General features: G+C 38.0%; 1 protein-coding gene across 1 annotated transcript in view; it reads right to left on the bottom strand.

Moving 5' to 3' along the window:
• LOC107564912 (C2 domain-containing protein 5-like) overlaps window positions 1-13665 on the bottom strand; it is a 33836-nt gene that overhangs the window by 14696 nt on the left and 5475 nt on the right. The window contains exons 8-12 of the mRNA XM_016250082.1: window positions 10559-10713; window positions 7458-7658; window positions 5747-5835; window positions 5583-5621; window positions 2231-2339 (exon numbers count right to left, since the gene is read on the bottom strand). Coding sequence (XP_016105568.1) covers window positions 2231-2339; window positions 5583-5621; window positions 5747-5835; window positions 7458-7658; window positions 10559-10713 — 593 coding nt within the window. The remainder of the gene's footprint in view (window positions 1-2230; window positions 2340-5582; window positions 5622-5746; window positions 5836-7457; window positions 7659-10558; window positions 10714-13665) is intronic.

Genomic DNA, 13665 nt, shown 5'->3' with positions numbered 1-13665 from the left:
CGCTGCTTTAGAGAAGAGGAAAAGAAAACTAGAGGTGCACGTAAAAATCTGTTCATATATGAATCACGATTCTGTCTTCTAACGATTCTAATGGATTCACAAGTTTCAAAATCAATGTTCAAAAGCAGCGGTTCTTAATACTATTCCTCGCGTTCCCCTGCTCTGCACATGCTCTGCATCTCTCTCTCTTTCTCTCTCTCTCTCTCTCATTTAGCTCCACAATGAACTGTTCCAATTATACACTTATTTTCACATAGCTATGAGAAGTATTAAACATGCGGTTGCTGTACTGTATTAAAGTTTTAATCAGGATAAAACCGTATATTAAAAGCTAACATAAGCAGTAGCATTTACAAATAACAGCGTATCTAATAGTATGAGACAACAACAAACAAAAAACACAGGTCTACCATTAAAAGCCGTGCTTGCAGAGGGTTCTGCACGATCCTCTTCAATAATATCATCTGCTTCTCAATCGGGCTCAAACTGATAAGCGATATTAACGATGCCACTGTTTAAAATACAACCGGAGCACATGCCGCTGAGGTGAGGGGCAGGACGATTAGACGTGCACTAGAGGCGGTTTAGCCAATCACAACACACTGGGCTAGCTAACCAATCAGAGCCCATCGCCTATTTCTGAGGGCGGGGCTTCATAAAAAGAGTAAAAGATCAGCCCGTTTCTCAGAGAAGGGACAGAGAGGTGTGGAATAAAGATAAATTATGTGAAAAATAATGTGTTTTTTTAACGAAGCATTAACACATGTTAGACTGCAACCCATAAACACAATCAAGCCTAGAAAAAACCCAGTGAACCACCCCTTTAAGAATAAAATTAGAATAGAGAATGCTAGATTTAGAGCAGTGAACACCAACCTTTTTAGGCCCAAGATCCCTGACCTCGGCCTTTATGAAAGACAAGATCTACCTATTGAAGAATTGATAGAAAAAGACATCCCAGATTGTACTTCAAATTTGAGGCCTTTTACTTAGTATTTTAATTAGTGATGCACCGATCATAGCTGATTCAGAATTCAGATTTTCTTTTCTTTCTTTCTTTCTTTTTTTTACTGGCCAATTGGATTCTGATACTGATACTGATTTTTAAAGCAAATTTATTTATTGGCTATTTGCTTTATAACAAACAAACTTGCTTTAAACAAAGATATCTAGCCATATGAAATTAGAGGCAACCACTGCATTTTAATCATGATCTGCACAGGCAGTTGTTATTGATTTGATTTAGATTAATTTCGGAATTTAAAACAAAAACAGAATGGTCTAACTTTAGGTGTTATTTATTTGCTACATAAAACATCTGCACGAAACAAAAACAGCAGGTCTGAATGAGATGCACTCTCTGACTGCAGGTGGCGCCTATGAACAGGGTTGCCAGGTTTTCGCAATAAAACTAGTCTAATCGCGTTTTGAGGGGCGTTCCCCTGTAAAAATCGCATTCCGGGGGTAAAATACAAGTTTTTCGGCGGGGATCTTCCAGTAAAATTCACATTCCAGGGACCAAATATCACGTTATTGGGGTCGCTTCAACCCACGGACATGAACAACAACCCACGGCAACAGTGTTAAAGTAGCCCAATTCCGCGGGAAAATCATGATCAACGGGTTGGCGACCACTGATTTAGAGGGACCAAATAAAGATGGAAGAGATGTGTTTTAAGCCGATTCTTGAATAATAGTAAGTACATGTAACAAGGACACCTTAAAATAAAGTGTTACCGAATATTTTAAACGTTGTATTAAATTGCATTAATACCAATATTTACATTCCCATAATGCACTGTTAGCACAGACTAGAAAGGGTAAATGTGAGTTTTCACAAAGTATTTTTTGTGCATGTGCTAATAGTGCAAAAATGTAATGATTAAAACATTAAAAATAATGTTCAGGGGAGATGAACACTAAAAAAAATCTTCTCAAAATCTTCTACAAGCAAATAAGAGTAATAGAGCATACTAAGCTGGAGAGGACAAAACATTAAGGCCAAGAAATGGTGCATGTGATGCAGAACATACACTGTACAAAGAACTTAAATTGAAAATACAACAAAAGCCTCACCAACAACATGCACACAGTCAAACTACCTCATAAATGCGCCTGCTGATTGATTTATGTTCTTGCTACAGTGAAGTTATGTTTCATGTTGTTTTAAATTGTGTTCATGTATCATATATTTGGTGCATTTGTGCTTGTGGAATATGAGCAGTCTTACCTGGGTTGTGGATTCGATCCAGAAGCTTTACTGAGCGCGCACTGACCACACCACCCACATGAAGGAGAAATCCAGGAGGGAAGGCGGTCAACGTGAAGAAAGGGTATTCCTGAAACACACAGAACGGTGATGGAGGGATCATACAGAAATGACACAGGTGACCCACTGGCATTCTTGCAAATGTCTTGAAGACAGGTGAACTTCAGTACTGAAATCTTTACACAGAACTAAAGATTTTACAGCACAGAAATTAAAACCTGTGGGTCATGCCATTATAGGGCTGCACGATTATGACAAAAATCATAATTGTCGATAATTCCCTTGAAATTGTAATTGTGATTATTAATTACGATTATCACAATTTACATTGAATGATGTTTATATACCACTGTTTGATGCAACTGCATGCCGTATTTCTATATGAAAATAAACAAGCTGAAAACACTAACTGAAAAACCTTTAGTGCTTTTCTATAGTATTAAGCCTCAAATGTCAAATATACATCGGATTGGTTTCTTCTTTAAATTATAAAAAAAGGAAAAATATGAATGTTACACTAAAACTAAAACAATGGAAAAACCCTTAAGATAACATGTAGAAAGAAAAAAACATATATTAAGCGTGCAGAATAACATAAGTGGACTTTTAATTGCCGCTTTGAACGATTACGTAATTGTGGCATCCATAATTGTAATTGCGATTAGAAATTCGATTAATTGTGCAGCCCTATGCCATTATATTGTCAATATTTAGCAATTGCAACACAAGACTCATGCAGAGATACAGAGACTCAGACACTGTAGGAGACAGGCTGTTTTACTGGGTAACAAATCTGTTAAGTGCAATACATCAGGACTTACCAGTTGATGTAAGTGGCTTAACATTAACCAACAAGTGGTAATAAGATGCTCATAAAATCAAACAGAAGCTCTTTTACTTATAACTTACCATTCTGATATACTGCATGCAAATTAGGGCTGCCCTCGACTAAGGATTTTTCTGGTCGACTAGAAGTTGTTCATTTGAAGCATTAGTCAACTAATCGCATATTTATTAACAAACCATTTGAAATCATTATAATGCGCCTTTAATTGCCTATAGCCTAAAAAGCGCTCAAGCACACGCAAAAAGCTTGCCACAGCACACCGGCAGAAGAAATAATTATGAATGTGTCAGAGAAAAACAGTAAGGAGGCTGCATGAACATTTGAATAATTTGATACGCTAAACTACGTGCTTTCTTTGTTTTCGGCTGAAGAGATGAAGTCGGTCATTTTCGCAGTAGTGAACGTATGCATGCTTCATATAGATTACATAATCTGAGAATATTTGTTTTCCATTTGAATTGGTTCATTTGAAAGTAGACATTTCGCTCTCTATAGATATGTTTTTCATATCTGTAAGGCAAGTATACACGTATAGTTTCGGAGTTTCACGCTCAAGTTCACATGACCAAGACGGCAGAAGGAACGCACATCCTGTTTGCTTTCATTATTTTACAAAAGCAATGTTTTGTTGTTATTCTGAGTGCACACAAATAAACGTAGTCTTTACAGATTTGAAAGACACATTATGCCAAGTTCACACCGCACGATTTTAGCCCGGAGGCAAATCGGTGCTTGTTCACACGGGTGACAATCACACAGTGTGAATTATCAAATGCCCATGAAATATTTGGCATGCTAAATATCTGGAGATGTCGGCGATTTAAAATCCTGCTGTGTGAAAAAAGTTCTGACTGAAACATACATCGGCGATGACCTACAGCCAAGTTCGGGGAGGACTTTTTTGCATGTTTTTTTTTTGTTTTATTATTATTATTATTATTATTATTAAGCAATTAGACATGTACAAACAATGTGGCAATATCAGTCAATGAGTAGAATTACTGAAATAAATGAACTTTTCCATGACATTCTAATTTATTGAGATGCACCTGTGTATATATATATCTATATATATATACATACGTATATATATATACACATACAAATACAATAAAAAAGAAAAATAAATATACATAAAAGGGGTCTAGGTTTTTTTTTCTCCTGTAAATCATATTCTTATATAAAGGACAAAAGATTTATTGCATTTTTCTTTTTCATCACTTTGAGGCCTTTTGTAGACAAGCTCAGTATAAAATGCACAAAACATTGGTTTCACGTTCAAGTACTTAGATTTGTGTATTTAAAATTTTCCCAGCAGAAGTAGGCTATGTTACAAAGTCATCTTTGTTATTGTTTGTTCGGGGAGGAATTATTATAGACCACAATATCAGCGTGATCTTGCGTTATTTCCTTATCACTTCTCGTGTGCGTTTGGTTCTGAAACGTAGTTTGCGGACCAGACAGAGTTGTCTGTGATTCTTCCTATTGTAAAGTCATGCAGTGTGTAACCTCCTGTCGCCGATCTATCGTGCAATGTGAACACGGCAGCAACTGAATGCTACCCCAGATAGTCGTGCAGTGTGAAAACAACGATGATCCGATGATTTTGAAAATCATGCAGCGTGAACTCAGCATTATTCTTATCTGTATGACCAAAAATGACAGAGTATTTAAGAGCAAATGACCGCACTGGCCCTCCATCTGTCATGCACTACTGTTCAGCTTCCACTCTCCGCACAGACACTTCAATAGCGCACATTTTTCTAGGTTAACATTAGATTAAGCGGCAGTGTAAAGTTGCTAATACTTACATATTTCAGGTGATAAGCCATATTTGAGGTCGAAGAACAATAGCTGAGAATTTGGATGTCCTGCCCGATGTACTGCATTGCCATAGACCAGCGCCATTAACGATCTGTCCATCACGGACTGCGTGAGTTCGCCTGTGGATTTTTTTTTTCTGCGACTAAGCGACTAATAAAATTTCTGGTCGACTAATGGTTAGTCGACTGTTAGGGGGCAGCCCTAATGCAAATACATAATAAATATGCATGAAGTCCTGATTAAAAACCTCAACAAAATTGTTACCAGTACATGTTTATTTCTCAACCATATAAGTATGAAGACACAGACTTCAAGAGCTCTGGTTCTTCATTTACATTAATTTCTTTATTTACAAGACATTTTAACCCTGGACCAAGTTCACAGCAAAACTGTGACATACAGGTAGACATGAGAGTTTCTAGAATAGGTTCTAGAATATTCTCCATGGAAATGGGTGCATAACCACATGGCCCCCAAACCAATAGTCACAATACTGATGTGTCATTGGTTTGATAATGAAGTCATTAGGACAGTAGAAGAGATGTGGGTCTTCCAGTTCAAAGTTCTCAAACAGGAAGGAGTTTGGGAAACATGAAAGATTCTACGATCAGAAAACATTCGGCATGCCCTCTCCAGACATACCCCTGTTCTAACAAACGCTTCAGAGGATGATGAAACCCCCTGAAATCCAGTGAGAGAATGACAGAGTGGACAATGAAACATCATTCTCATAATCACCAGTTCCACTTTTGTGCATAAACTTGATTGTGAATATATAAATGCATGTGAATGTGTCTTTTTCTTACTCTCTGCTCCAGTGCTGATTGGGTCTGCTGCCTCAGAAGAGCTTTAAGAGGCCCCGCCTCCTTCCCTGCACTGCCGCCACTTCCCATTCCTGTTCATGATGGAGAAGAGAGAAATTCGGGGGAAATGAAAGATTGTAAACAACACATCACTTCTAAACAACCCAGCGCACAATGTTACAATAGCCCATGCAATCACATACATTCACCTCTTCTAAGTGCCCATGGCTGCATTTACATGCACAAGAATAATTAAAACTATTAATTAAAATTACGCATTTACCCAATTAAGCCTATGTAAAGCCTTTATTAATATTTTGACTACTTGAACATTAATATGAATTTGTATTGACAAGTAAGCAAATCACTCATTTATACCTGCATAAGTACAAACTTTTCAGTGAATTTTTTTGGAGTGAAAAGGAAATTGATCTAGAGAAAAGCCTCAAGGCTACATTTAGTTATTTATTGTGCTCTTGTCAAAAGTAGGAAACTAACATGCATACAGGAATATTCCAATACCTATGGAGCATATATGACCTATTTTGGAAATAAAGGCTTCACCAGAATACCTTAATAGGGAAATTATGTGCATGTAAATATGGTTAATATACACTATTGTTCAAAAGTTCAGTAAGATTTTTTTCAAAGAAATCTCTTATGCTCCACCAAGGCTGCATTTACTTAGAAACTGTTATATTGTGAAATATGATTACAAATTTAGCAGCCATTACTGTAGTTTTCAGTGTCACACGATTCTTCAGAAATCATTATAATATGCTGATTTGATGCTCAAGAAACATTCATTATTATCAATGTTGAAAACAGTTGTTTTGCATAGTATTTTTTGGATACCTTGATACTTTTTTCAGGATTCTTTCACGAGTTTAAAAAACAGCATTTGAAATATAAACCTTCTGTAACTTTATAAATGTCTTTACTGTCATCTTGCTGACCTGAAACTTTTGAACAATAGTGTAATTCATTTGGTGGACATAGTCGTTTTTGCCAACAAGGGATTTTCTTCACTTTATTAGGTAGAGCAGCAGTCTAATATAAAGACAGTGTAATCGTAATACATATCTGAACACGAACTGGATATGTTCACATCCATTATAAAAATGTAATAATGGCATTAGTTGGATAAACCATTAAAGTAATCCATGTACGAAAACATGAATCATTCAGAGACTTTTAAGAAATAACATTTATCATGGCAAAAAAATGTGCTCTACTCAATCACTAGCTGGGCAACTTCATCAAGTTTTCACTTTTTGACAAATTAAAACACAATTAATATACAGTTTCAGACACATAAGCTCAGAGCCCAGGCACTAGGAAATGAGATTTTTGGAACCAGCTAATAAGAGACGACAGAGGGTGGCTGGTTTATTTTTTCTAGTTTCTTCTTCCACTGGCAGAGAAATCTAACCTGCAGTCAGGCTGAAAAAACGCATGCAAGTGGGGTTTTGTTAAATCAGAGAGCTTAGAAGACATTAAACCACACCACTCTATCATAACATTCACTCAGAGTGCATTTGCCAAAAGGTGTGTGTGGGCAAATGAGAAAAAAAATCCATTTGTTAGTACGTTTTATTCAGCAACGGGCATGATATTCTGCCAGGGGGCAGCACAGGGGTTGGTGTGGTGACACTGGATGCAGTCACTGCACCAAGGGTCAAAGGTCATGGGAACAGCAGTGGGTGTATCCTACCAGAGGCCGCCAGCAGCAGTTCCTCACTGAAAGACACGCTCTTTCTCAGAATGGCTGTGTCTGATTGGCTGAGACGGAGTGGGGGAGGAGTTGTACTCCTGGAGGCCATCCCTGGCCATAAGTGACGGGGCAGATGGGCAGAGGGGAGGGGAGATGATTCAGATTCAAGGGCGGGAGTACTGGGAAACAGAAATATCCCCACTGACAGAGAAAGAATGAGAGAGAAGTTTGGGGAGGACAGGTATGAAGACATCATATGAGAAAAAAAATAAGGGGTGACTGAACTACACAACAGATGGGGATGCAAATTGATGAGAGGTAAATAAAATGGTTTTCCAAGGGTTTTATTTCCAGCAGGTTGGTTTTGAAGGTATAAGTTGTAGTTTTTCCAAAACTGACATTTCTGTCATAAGTCAAGTCAAGTCACCTTTATTTATATAGCGCTTTTAACAATACAGATTGTGACAAAGCAACTGAACAGCATTAATTAGGAAAATAGTGTCAATAATGCAAAATGACAATAGTAAACACTCATTTTTCAGTTAAAGACAGTTCATCATTGAATTCAGTGATGTCAACATCCAGCTCAGTTTAAATAATATCTTTGCAATTATGTCAACGATAACGCTGGAAATGAAGTGTCCCCAACTAAGCAAGCCAGACTTCCATAATGACTTCCTTAATCAATTTCAGAGGTGAATTCTCAATTAACTGCTCCAGATTTATGCTCCAGATGACTTCAGAATATTGGCTCATATATAAGTCATATGGACTACACAAATTGTGCTTTATGGTGACTTTTTTTTTTTTTTTTGAGCTTGACCAGACATGGTCACTATGAACATGTTGCTGTTTGGAAAAAGAATAAAAAAATATGACAGCATTTTCATTTTTTTGGTGGATTATCCCTCTGGGGTCCCTTTTTGATTTTTATTTAAAATATGTAGAAAAGGTAAAATAGGGTTTATTGCTATTTTACACATGAAAACAAATATAAGCTGAACTAGGATAGTGACATTTCATCAATTATTTCATCATTTCAACAATGATTTTTGGGGGGTGTAAAATACATGAAGGGTGTATAATACAGGAGGGAGAGAGAAAGGGATAAAGATAAAATATAAAACTGAAGTGTTTCAGTTTTATATATTATACTGTGCCCCTATGTTTCTTGTGCACATTAGCATTTCATTCTTCAAAGTCACTATAACAATGAAAAGCATAAAACTGACAGTGCTGAACAAACTTGATCATACGGTTTCTGTAAATCGGAGTGTCTTCAAGGAAAAGCCACACTTTATATTTGCTTTTCAAGTACTCAGCACATGCATTTATGCAGACAATCTGTGCTAGCAAAAGCAAAGGCTCTGGCATTTTCATTAAAGTCCAGATAAATATTAAACTTAAATCTACTTCACAAAAATACCTCTTCAGAGAAAATTACAATTCTGCCATCATTTACTCACCCTCATGTCAATCCAAACCTCTATGACTTTATTCTGAAGAACGCTGAGAAGATATTTGGAAGAACGTTGGGAGCAAAGCAACACTGACCCCATCGACTTCCATTGTATGGACAAAAACACTCAGACAGTTCTCAAAATATATTTTTAAAATAAAGTCATATAGGTTTAAATCAACATGAACGAGGGTAAATAATGACAGAATTTCCATTTTTGGGTGAACGATCCCTTTAATAATTTAACCTTGCAGTGAAAAAAGCTCCTTGGTTCACAATGAAACCGAATAAGTGACCTATTTTATAACACATAGAGGATTTTGAATAAAACTAAGCAGTTTGCATCCCTGGAAAGATAATGAAAAATAAGAGACATGAAATAAAAAATGAAAAAACAGAACTAAAGTTCTTTAGTTCTGAATTATCAGCCCCTTCTAAAGGACATAAGTCCTTTAGAAGGGGCTGATTCACATATGGAAGGCATGGTGGAGTTCATTTTCTTCACAGATTCCAAATGCACAAAATACGAGATCACTCCTTGAGTCGAATATAAATAAACATCTCACACACACAGATAAAGTAATAATGGAAGGACAACAAAACAAACATAAATGAATTAAACACAAAACTAGCCCAAAATAAACAGAGACACTGCGCCCTAGACCCTCTGCCTCTCAGCCTTGACACTGGGGTCAGTGTGCTGCTATTGATTAAAATCAAGGCCCATAGAGAGAGAGAGCCTGGTAGAGTGTCAGAAAAGCAAAGGCTCTGGCATTTTCATTAAAGTCCAGATAAATATTAAACTTAAATCTACTTCACAAAAATACCTCTTCAGAGAAAATTACAATTCTGCCATCATTTACTCACCCTCATGTCAATCCAAACCTCTATGACTTTATTCTGAAGAACGCTGAGAAGATATTTGGAAGAACGTTGGGAGCAAAGCAACACTGACCCCATCGACTTCCATTGTATGGACAAAAACACTCAGACAGTTCTCAAAATATATTTTTAAAATAAAGTCATATAGGTTTAAATCAACATGAACGAGGGTAAATAATGACAGAATTTCCATTTTTGGGTGAACGATCCCTTTAATAATTTAACCTTGCAGTGAAAAAAGCTCCTTGGTTCACAATGAAACCGAATAAGTGACCTATTTTATAACACATAGAGGATTTTGAATAAAACTAAGCAGTTTGCATCCCTGGAAAGATAATGAAAAATAAGAGACATGAAATAAAAAATGAAAAAAACAGAACTAAAGTTCTTTAGTTCTGAATTATCAGCCCCTTCTAAAGGACATAAGTCCTTTAGAAGGGGCTGATTCACATATGGAAGGCATGGTGGAGTTCATTTTCTTCACAGATTCCAAATGCACAAAATACGAGATCACTCCTTGAGTCAAATATAAATAAACATCTCACACACACAGATAAAGTAATAATGGAAGGACAACACAACAAACATAAATGAATTAAACACAAAACTAGCCCAAAATAAACAGAGACACTGCGCCCTAGACCCTCTGCCTCTCAGCCTTGACACTGGGGTCAGTGTGCTGCTATTGATTAAAATCAAGGCCCATAGAGAGAGCGAGCCTGGTAGAGTGTCAGAGGTCAGGTGGGGTCGGGTATCTTACCGGTTTTGGGGGTTAGGCTGAGCTCGGTGTCAGAGGAGGAGGACTGGCGACTGTAGGACTTGGAGGGGGAGAAGGAGGAGAAGGTTTGTGCTCTCAGAGGGGTGGGGGGTCCTGAGGATAACGGGACGCCTGGGGCCTCCTCCCCAAACCCTGGCCTGTGAGAGCAAGGAGGAACACACTCCATCAACACACACGGACTCACAGGGTCATGCATGAGGACTGTGCCCGTGTGTGTGTGTTTGAGCGTGTGCATGATGTGGAGGAAGAGATTGTGAGTAAGAAAGAAAAACAGAAAGAGTGTTGACTGCTTGCTGCTGAAAGGGTAGAGCGTGTGAGGATGTCAAGAAGAGACAGCAAAGCACTTTATGGTAGCGGGCAGGGATAAAAAAAAAAAAAAAACCTGAAACCCAAAAAAAGAGGCAGGACGCAAATGAGATGAACAAGAAGCGTGTTTCAGCCAACCAAAGCACAACGCTTTGATAACAAAGGTCGACTAATGCCTTCACAAGGCCAAAATGTAAAATTCAACAACCCTGCCTAAAAAAAAAATCAAAAGGTACGTACGCGCACAAAATAAAAACACAGAAGCAAACTGACACCTCTGATTGGATATACTCCGTGAGTGACAGCTGAATGCAGCTTACTGATTGGTCAGAGGTATTTTTAAGCTGTAAACAAGGTTGCTTTGGCAGCTGAAGGGAAGGGGGGCTGGTGATGTCATAGCTGTCTGCCAATGAAGAACGGGGTGACAGGTCCGTGGCAGAGTCGTGACGGGGTCATGGGGGTCGTGGGGTACCTGCCTACACTGCCTGGCTCTGGGGGCTTCTGAGCTCCTGTGTCTGGGTTTCATACCGGCGAACAGCAGTGTTGGCACGGAAACGGAGAAGCCCTGAGAAAGACGACTGCTCGCACTGTGAACTGGACTGCTGTGTGTGGAACGACATCCAAGAGTGGAAGGAGCAGCCTGCGGAGAGCTACACACACATTCACGCAAATTTCAAACATTTAAACACACACGCACACACACAGTGTACTGAACATTCACAGAGAACACAAACACACATATAACAATGACATACAGAAACATGCACGGGCACACACCCAAGGCAGACCGCATCGAGAACCGACGGCAGGAAAGGTCCTTTTTGGCTGTATCTCACAACCTAGTGAGATGACTACCTAGACAGCTCCAAAAATGCTGTCTAGTTAGGCAGGTCACAGCTGTTCAAAAATTCTTAGCTCCCAAGAAGGCACAGGACAAGACATCACAAAGACAAATCTAGGGTTGGGTATCGTTTGAATTTTATCAATTCCGATTCCGATTCTTTTCGATTCCCAGTTTCGATTCCAATGTGATTAAATAATGATATCAAACATTTATCTTGTCTCTTTTTTGCAAACCATTTATTGGAGCTGAATGCCATGAACAAAAATCAACTGGCTACATAAAAACTGGACTCTTTAAGTAAAGTTTGTGTGCAAAATAGAACTGCATGATTCTGGATAAATTGAGTTTTTTTCACCTTTTTTTTCCCCCAAACGGAAGTTGTGGTTCTCTCATGATTCTGAAGAAAAAACATTAGACAACTAAACAAAATCACATGTAATTTATGAATTAATGATTAAATGACTCACTCAAGATGTACTTGTTTCATTACTGGATGAATCAGCGTTCTTGAACGAATCTCTTGTATGATTCAAAAACAAATACATTTTAACAGCCCCTTTTCGCCACCTACTGGCTTAACAATGTAATTGATAAATCTTCATTTGAAGTGTCAAATTACTTTTAATCGCTACCATACACATCGTACACAGAGTTTATATCTGAACTATAAACGTTTATCCCAGTACTTCTGTGATTTGAATGTTTGCAACAAAAATAATGATACTGTGTGGCTGAAAAGACTGTGAAGATGTTTCATTCATGACAGACAGCTGCTCTCTTTAGGTCAGCGGCAGCGCGAACGCAAATTTAAATGTTCAAATCACACTGGTGTGATTGTACTCTGCACGGACGAACCAAGTGATCACAACATTGATCGCACACGCCAAAGTTTGAGGAATGAAACAGACGAGTCATTGTAATTTAGGAATAGATTCACGTTGGTGTTTGAATCGTGTTCGCGATCTTTAACGATCTATTAAATTAAAGTGCTTTATCATGTTGGTGGTGACACCTCTCTTGCAACATGTTTAGCTATCACAGATATTACACTGCTTTTTTGGCATCTGATCGCAAATCTAGCCAAACTTTGGAGCGCTTAGATTAGCGAGCAAGCAGATCACTAGGTCCGGTCCTCATAGATGAAGAAAAAAAAGCACATAGGAATCGATAGGTAGAATCGAAATTTTAATTTGACAACAAGTATCCGATTCCTGACCTTAAGTATCCGATTCTGGAATCGGAATCAATTTTCGATTCCCAACCCTAGACAAATCACAACAGACACAAGGCAGCAGTCCAGATGCAAAAGACACCTAGTCTGGAAATGCACAACTGAACAGCATTTAAACTTTAAGCCATCTAACGCAAACACATGCTGGTGCAGGAGAGATGCAGCATTCAGGAAAGCCAAAGAAAAAGACAGTAAGAGCAGGAGGACATAGAGGACATGCAGGGGAGAACAAGATTGAGGTGTGGTGTTTTTGTGTGTTGAGAATGCATTTCTGTAGAACTTATAAAACAGCAACTCATAAAACAAATACACGCACACACTAGGGCTGTGCGATTTGGGGGAATATATCAAATTGCGATTTTTTTGACAGATATCGCGATTGAGATTTGATTTGCGATTTTAAATTTGCAAAGTCAAGCTTCAGCTCAATATTGTCAATAATGTGCAGCACAGTATGAGTATCATTACCCTGCTGAAAAAAACAATAGAAACCATCACAGAAATTCTTATAGTTTCCATTAAACCATTACAAAATTCCTTTTTGTTTTGGGCATTATTCCAATAGGAATTACTGTTGTTCTATTGGTTGCCATCTGCCAGATTACATTCCACCAATAGAATCCATCAAATAGACACCATTATAGTTTACATTTAAACCAATACAATTCCCATTATAACCCTGAAATCTATTACATTTGTTATTGTGTT

This window comes from Sinocyclocheilus grahami, unplaced genomic scaffold (genome assembly GCF_001515645.1).
Source record: "Sinocyclocheilus grahami isolate Dianchi unplaced genomic scaffold, SAMN03320097.WGS_v1.1 scaffold970.1, whole genome shotgun sequence".
Lineage (NCBI taxonomy): Eukaryota > Metazoa > Chordata > Actinopteri > Cypriniformes > Cyprinidae > Sinocyclocheilus > Sinocyclocheilus grahami.
Note: the sequence above shows the minus strand (reverse complement) of the source record. Positions and strands in the feature narration are given on the sequence as shown.